The 8495-nt window shown below is 41.2% G+C and overlaps 1 protein-coding gene across 1 annotated transcript in view; it reads left to right on the top strand.

Moving 5' to 3' along the window:
* Positions 1 to 2694, top strand: part of LOC109928464 (disintegrin and metalloproteinase domain-containing protein 12) — a gene marked incomplete at its 5' end in the record, with an annotated part of 66000 nt that extends 63306 nt beyond the window's left edge. Inside the window, 2 exons of the mRNA XM_048609187.1 lie at positions 2066 to 2143; positions 2229 to 2694. Of these exons, the coding sequence (XP_048465144.1) occupies positions 2066 to 2143; positions 2229 to 2249 (99 nt within the window). The remainder of the gene's footprint in view (positions 1 to 2065; positions 2144 to 2228) is intronic.
* Between the last annotated feature and the right edge of the window lie 5801 nt (positions 2695 to 8495).

Consider the following 8495-nt stretch of genomic DNA (forward strand, 5'->3'; position numbering starts at 1 on the left):
GTGTCAGGAAACCCTCCTGCACACATTGGACAAAAACTGACCCATCTGAAGTACTCGAACTATAGCGTTTCCAGTCAATATTTGGAAAGTTAAAGTCCCCCATAACAACTACCCTGTTACTTTCGCTCCTATCCAGAATCATCTTTGCAATCTTTTCCTCTACATCTCTGGAACTTTTCGGAGGCCTATAGAAAACTCCCGACATGGTGACCTCTCCTTTCCTGGTTCTAACCTCAGCCCATACTACCTCAGTAGACGAGTTGTCATCAAACGTCCTTTCTGCCACCGTAATACTGTCCTTGACTAACAATGCCACACCTCCCCCTCTTTTACCACCTTCCCTGATCTTACTGAAACATCTAAACCCCGGAACCTGCAACAACCATTCCTGTCCCTGCTCTATCCATGTCTCCGAAATGGCCACAACATCGAAGTCCCAGGTACCAACCCATGCTGCAAGTTCACCCACCTTATTCCGGATGCTCCTGGCATTGAAGTAGACACACTTCAAACCACCTTCCTGCCTGCTGGTACACTGCGACCTTGAAACCTTATTTATGACCTCACTACTCTCAACCTCCTGTACACTGGAGCTACAATTCAGGTTCCCATCCCCCTGTTGAATTAGTTTAAACCCTCCCGAAGAGCATTAGCAAATTTGCCCCCCAGGATATTGGTACCCCTCTGGTTCAGGTGTAGACCATCCCGTTTGTAGAGGTCCCACCTACCCCAGAATGAGCCCCAATTATCCAGGTATCTGAATCCCTCCCTCCTGCACCATCCCTGTAGCCACGTGTTCAACTGCTCTCTCTCCCTATTCCTCGCCTCGCTAGCACGTGGCACGGGTAACAAACCAGAGATAACAACTCTGTTTGTTCTAGCTCTAAGCTTCCACCCTAGCTCCTTGAACTTCTGCCTTACGTCCCCATCCCTTTTCCTACCTATGTCGTTGGTGCCTATGTGGACCACGACTTGGGGCTGCTCCCCTCCCCCTAAAGGATCCCGAAAACACGATCCGAGACATCACGGACCCTGGCACCTGTGAGGCAACACACCAACCGCGAGTCTCTCTCGTTCTCACAGAATCTCCTATCTGTCCCCCTAACTATGGAGTCCCCAATGACTAACACTCTCCTCCTCTCCCCACTTTCCTTCTGAGCAACAGGGACAGACTCTGTGCCAGAGACCTGTACCCCATGGCTTACCCCTGGTAAGTCGTACCCCCCAACAGTATCCAAAACGGTATACTTGTTTTTGAGGGGAATGGCCACAGGGGATCCCTGCACTGTCTGCCTGTTCCCTTTCCGTCCCCTGACTGTAATCCATCTACTTTTTTCCTGTGCCTGAGGTGTGACTACCTCCCCGTAACTCCTCTCAATTACCCCCTCAGCCTCCCGAATGATCCGAAGTTCATCCAGCTCCAGCTCCAGTTCCCTGACACGGTTTCCGAGGAGCTGGAGTTGGGTGCACTTCCCGCAGATGAAGTCAGTGGGGACACTCGTGGTGACCCTTACCTCCCACATTCTACTGGAGGAGCATACAACTGCCCTAACATCCATTCCCACTGTTCTGAATTCCCAAACAGACAAATAAAAAAAAAACTAGTAGCCTTACCAAATCAGCGCTCAGAACCTCTTTTTTCTGGTTAGAGGAGGAGGACGGGTGGGAGACACTACCTAGGTAGTGTTTCGGGTAAAGCAACCGCCCAAATATATTACCTCACTTACTCCAAAAATGGAGTCACGCGAGGTAAGACTTTTATAATCGAAAAGCTCACCTTCCCAGGCTGCCCTCGCACTTCCTCCCGGACTCCCGCCGCTGAAACAACTGAATGACATTTTATGTCATTTTCCATATTAAAGCAAATGATGTGACCACTGCAGTTTAAACAGGGATCTCTGAGGACTGGATATTAATTTACATTGCACCACAAAGAATTATTAAAAAGAAATGTTTCACGTAAAGTAACACAAATGTTGATCAGAGGCACCACTCTGTTATTTACTTGTGTAGTCAATTTTCTCTATGTGTGTTTAGATTAATGTAGACATTTGTTTTTTCTCAGATTTGTCTAAATCGACAGTGCCAGAACATCAGTGTCTTTGGAGTGATAGAATGTGCTTCAAAATGTCACGGCCAAGGGGTAAGATTGTGCAACATTGCAGATAAAATGTGTGTGATATTCCCCTAATCATGAAAAGACTAACAGTACCTTCCTTTGCATCTAGCTACTTTCCTTGATCCAGTGAAGATTCATCCTATTTAATGTAAACGTACTTCAATGTACAAACCAACGTTAGATTGAAAGAAGAAGGATCAATTCTAACTTTTAAGTGATGCTCAATTCTTTGAAGTTCGTAGCCATCTGAATCGAGTCTTGTTCTCAACTGACAACAGTAATCAAATCTTTATGCAAATGTAATTCATTTCCACAGTTGCAAATTAAGTCTTCTCTAATATTTAATATTAGCAAAGCAAAACTGAAACTGTCAGTTCTGATAATATTAGAAAGAATTTAAGCATCAGTACAGTACAGAGCAACAGCATCAGTGAAAAACGCTTCCAACAATGGTGAAAAGTGCCTGTGATGTGCTTGGGAGGAAAGATATAAATAAGTGAAAATCCAAGCCTCATTCTCTGGTGGATATATTCTGGGGAAATATGTCCTGAATTTATAAAGGTAATTTTGGGCTGTGTACTGATATTTTTTAAGCTCAACCTCAAATCTGCATAGAAAGGCTGTAAGACCTGAATAGAACTTCTGTTCTAATCATGTAGGATTGAAGGATCAAAAAAAGCTAATTCAGCCAAGAGTGCTCACTCCATTATCCAAGTGGTCTTCATTAATCTGACTAGGTTGTAATGATTTTCTATCATAAAATAACATTCCTGCACTCTTGAATGATTCATAAATCAATGTACTTCTCTTCTGAATACTTCAGTGGATTTTCACCTGGGTGACTGTTTGTTTCTTAAGAAAATAAGACTTAAATGTGACAGAGCTGAGCTGATTTCAGTTTGTCATGGATGACAGGTTTGCAATGCAGAGCAGATTCAATTCCCTCACCAATTGCACTTACCATGATGGACTCTCCTTCTCAACCTCACCCCTTGCCTGAGGCATGGTGACCCTCAGCTTAAACCACCACCAGTTACCTCAGTTTGATGAGAGAGCACTCTGTTGTCTGGTAAGACAATAAGGGAGACTTTACCCGATTAATGATGGCCATTTGATCTTTTATTGTAATTCTTTCTCGTGTACCTTCATGCATCAATCTTAGCCAGGATCCTAACTATTTCAAGCAAAGTTATAGAATAGCTTTCTCTTGTTTTCAGTCTAACCACCAAGTATTTTTGCTGATTTCTTCTGGTTTCTGTCTGTAAATATGGCAGACTTCCTAATAAAATACAGATGCATGAGCAGACTGATCTACTTGGTCACATCAGCTATGATGTTAAGTCTTTCCATCATTCCCCCACTTCCCCTTCCCCATAGGTGAGTTTGTTGGTCAGTAGCAGTCCATGTGGCCCATGAAAGCTCCTGCTTTGGAGCTCTTGCCTCACAATAGGGAGCTTTTGCCTGAAATTCCTCTGCATAGGGATGGGCTGGGTCCAGTGAAGAATGGGTGGCTCTCTCAACCTGGAGCTTTTCAGGGCAGAGGAAACAGTATGACTTTAAGGAGAGCTAGTTTGCCCATAGACTGTGTCCACTTGGGATTGGGGAGCTCCAAAAACTCCTCACTTTGCCTCAGTAACAGATCGAGCAAGGAACCTGAGATGTGGCCTAGTCCAATCTGTGGATACTGTGTCCCTTCTACAGTCTTGCAGTACTATTTGCCACTATGTCCTGCAATGCAAGTCTGTGCTTTCAGGGCGCCCTGTCAATGTATCGGAGAGGAGTTTTATTCATTCATTTAGGGGATGTGGCATCACTGGCTTGGCCAGCATGATTGCCCATCTCTAGTTTGCCTTGAGAAGATAGTGGTGGATTGTCTTCTTGAAGTCCATTTGCTGTAAGTAGATCCATAATGCCTTTAGGGAGGGAGTTCCAGGGTTTTGACTCAGCGACACTGAAGCCATAGTAATATACTTCCAAGTCAGGATGGTAATTGGCTGAGAAGGAAACATGCAGATAGTGGTGGTCTCATGTATGTGCTGCCTTTGTTCTTCTAGATGATAGTGGTCATGGGTTTGGAAGGTTCTGTCTAAGGAGCTTTGATGAATATCTGCAGTGCATGTTGTAGATAATACACACTGCTGCTAGTGAGAGTCTGTGGTGGATGAGGTGAATATTTGCACATGTGGCACCAATCAATTGGGCTGCTTTGTCCTAGATAGTATCAAGCTTCTTGAATATTATTGGAGCTGCACTCACCCAGGCAAGTGAATGGTATTCCATCATACTCCTTACTTGTGACTTATATGGGGAACAGATTTCAGGCAGTCAGGAAATGACTTACTTTCTGCAATATTACCAGGCTGTGATCTCTGTTGTGGTTGTTGGAGGCCAGTCATCTCAGCTCCAGGACATTTTTTTCAGGAGCTCCTCAACCAAGGCCCCACCATCTTAAACCAAGTTCATCAGTGGCCTTCCCTCTATCACAAATCAGATAATTCACTGATGATTGTAACATGTTCCATTCCATTTGCTCTTCCACAGATAAGGAAGCAATCCATTCATGCAGCCAGACCCAGCTGACATCCAGGTTTAAACTGATAAGTGGCAAGTAAAAGTTGTGCCACACAAATGGCAAGCAATGATCGTCTTCAACCAGAGAGAGTATAACCCTTTCCCTATGACTTTAGTGACATTACTGTCAGTAAATCCTTCACCATCATAGTCCTGGCAATAGCCATTGACCTTGAACAGGATCAGCCACAAAATTCCAGTGGAAACAAGGGCAGGTCAGAAGCTTGGTGTCCTGCAAAAGGTGACCTAACACCTGACTCCACAGAGGCCTTCCACCATTTATCAGACTTAAATTGGAAGTGTGATGGAATTCTCCACTCACCTGGATTAGTGCTGTTCCAACAGCATTTAAGTAGTTCAACATCATCAGAGCCAAAGTAGCCCACTTGATCAGCACCCAGGTCATCACCTTAAACAAAACATACCCTGCCCCTCCATTGCAACTTTGTAGCAGTTTGGACTGTATCCAAAGTGCACTGCAGCAACTCAACTGAGCTTCTTCATAAGAAACCTTCAAATCCTGTGATCTGTGCCATCTAGAAGATGGGGTAAAGGTGAATACCACTATCTGCAAGTTCCCTTCAATCAGTAATCTGTTAGTTTGAAAGTAAATAGCTGTTCCTTCATTGTTACTGGATCAAGATCCCAGAACATCTTCCTTAGCAGCACTGAATACCTTCATCATATGGACTGCAGCAATTCAAGAAGGTAGCTTGTCAAAGCCAATTAGGAATGGGCATTAAATGTTTGCTTTGCCAGTGATGCCTTCATCACATCAATGTTTTTTTTTAAAAGCCATTCAAAATAGAGCAACATCAAATTAAATGCAACTACCATTTAAAAGGCACTGCACATCAAATTCCTTGTCCCAAGGGTTTGTCGCTTCTACAAGATAACAGAATAGGAAAATGATTTAATTTAGTCAACTCCACACAATCTAGTTGCATCAGCCAATTATACCAGCAACTTGTGTGTGACAGAAGGGCTGGCCAATTTTTAAATTGACTCCCTGCAATCAACTTTTTTGCACTTGCATCATTCATGTCACTTCTCAGTTTCTTTTTATTAGTATTATAATCATAACAGTGCACAATTCCAAATGTTTGATATCATCTTAGCATATGAAAATCATTCTTATCAAAGCCAATAGTTGTATTGTGTTTGCTTTTACAACTATTGTACTGTATTGTGATGAATATATTAATAACTGATTAATATTATGCCATTCCTTGTCCTGCTTCACCTTACTTATATCTTTACTCAAACATTTCAAACACACACATTCTTTTTTAATACTTTCCTTCATCAAAATTACTTATAAACAGCAGATGGCCTCCATCCAACACATCTGTCATGCTCCAACGATAATCACTGTTGAAAACTTTTCATTTTCTATTATTTAGGCAATTTATTATCCAATCTGTTGTATCCTCCTTTTATTAATAGGTTTCGCGGTCATTGGGCTATCTTTTGTTTTAGTATTATCTTTCTGAATTTCAGTCACCTTGTTGTAGTATTCTTTCAATGTCCTAATGACGTACGATTGGATCTCTCAAATAAACTAACTATAATTCAAGAATGATTTGAGAAAAATTAGAAAATATCATTGGACTTGTGAAAACTGCCTCATCTCATAAAAAATGCCATCAATCCATCATTACCAACTTATTTGTTGGAGAGACAAAAAGCTTGATGGAAAAGATCTCTGATTTAAAATAATTAATTGAGCCCATATCTACAGCTTTTTTGGTGAGAGTTCCATTGTTCTATCATCATTTCTGTTTCTTAATTTCTCATCTGAATAACCTGGCTCCTTTCCTGTTTTTCTCTGCTCATAATGTAACACACAAGATCCTGGCAACATTCTGGTCAATATGCACGTTACTGTTGCTAAAGCCAGTATACCATTTCTAAAGAACGTTAACAACATTATTATACATAGTGATCCAAATGGGGTCTAATTCGGACTTAATATAATTGCAGTAAAACCTCCCTTCTATGTCCTTCACTTTTTGATATTTCATTGTAACTGACTTCTATATTTTGGTGAGTTGTTGCTGATGAAGGGAGAAGTGAAGTATATGCATTTGATGTCTCATGGCCCTAAGTGTAGATCTCAGTATATAGCAAGAACAGTGCTCCGAGGAATATTGTGTCTCAGAGAATACCTGTACTCCTGGGTGGAATCAAAACACAAAGGATTGAACTTCACTTGGAATTCAAATGGGGTAAATTGGGTTATCTCTGAGGAAGGAGATATGGCTATGAAAACAGGTTTCGGTAAACATCTTGCCTATCATCATTAGGGAAATGGTAAGCAATGAACCTCTTTAAGATGGGCTTTTTTAGAAAATAAGTGACAATGAATTAATCACTAAAACAAAAGCAAAATACTGTGGACGATGGAAACTTGAAGTATAAAACTCAGAAGGTCTGGCAGCATCTAGGGAGAAAGAAACAGAGTTAATGTTTTAATTTTAAAATGACTTCCTCAGAACTCTCCATAGACAACATTGCTGCAACTCTTTATTAATGAGTAAATAGATTTATAAGAAGGTCTGGCCTGACATTGTAATCTGCAGGCTTAGTGCTAGATCAATTTACTTCCCTGTGAGGGCCTTCATCATTTTGCAAGTGATCAATATAAATAACAAGGACTTGCTTCTGTATGATGGTCATCAATGAACTTAAATTAAAATTTTGTTCTCTCTCCCATGTCCTTTTCAAATGTAAGATCATCAGTCATTAATTGCAGCAGCAAGGTTTCTTCAACTAATTGTTTGCAGTCAACTTAGAGCTCTGAACATTACTGTGGAAGAGAGACTTTTTCTTCCATCAGTATATCTCTCAAATTGGATTTGACAGTTCTCAAAACATTTACTCTGTTTCTCTTTCCCAGGCTGTCAGGCCTGCTGGGTTTTCCAGCTTTTTCTGTTTTTATACTCTATACTTTGATCTACAGAGGATACAACAGGGTATGGGTAGGCTGGAGACTAGGGCAGTGAAATGGAATATGGAAATTAATACAGACAAATGTGAAGTGATGCATTTTGAAAGGTCTAATGCAAAAGGGAAGTATACAGTAAATGGCAGAATCCTTAGAAGCATTAACATATAGAGCGATCTGGACGTACAGGTCCACTGTTCCCTGAAAGTGGCAACACAAGTGAATGAGGTGGGAAAGGAGGCATATGTTCATCGGTTGGGGCATAAAGTACAAAAGTTGGCATGTCAAGATTGGACAAACTTGGTTTATTTTCACTGAAATTTCAGAGGCTGAGAGGCAATCTGATCGAAGTTTACAAAATTATGAGAGGCACAGATAGAATGGATAGATGGACTCTTTGTCCCAGGGTAGAAATGTTAATTACTAGGGGACATAAGTTTAAGGTAAAAGGGGGAAAGTTTAAAGGAGATGTGAGAGGTAAGTGTTGCACATAGATTCATGCAATGCACTGCCAGGGAGGTGGTAGAAGCAAATACAACACAATAACAACATTTAAGAGGCATCTTGACAGATACATGAATACGCAGGGAATAGAGGGATACAGACTACATACAGGCAAAAGGTTTTGAGTTTCGAAAGGTGTCATGGGTCATTGCAGGCTTGGTGGGCTGAAGGGCCTGTTCCTTTGCTGTACTGTTCTTTGTTATTTGTAAAACTTTGTAGAAATCCATTATTCCACTGTTCCTAGCTTTTCACCATTTAAATAATAATAGTTATTTGGTAGTACAGGATGTGAGTATTGCTGAGAAAAATACATTTTGTTGGAATTTTTATCTTATACTTGTCAGTATAATTCAC

Source organism: Rhincodon typus, chromosome 20, assembly GCF_021869965.1.
Source record: "Rhincodon typus isolate 14 chromosome 20, sRhiTyp1.1, whole genome shotgun sequence".
NCBI lineage: Eukaryota > Metazoa > Chordata > Chondrichthyes > Orectolobiformes > Rhincodontidae > Rhincodon > Rhincodon typus.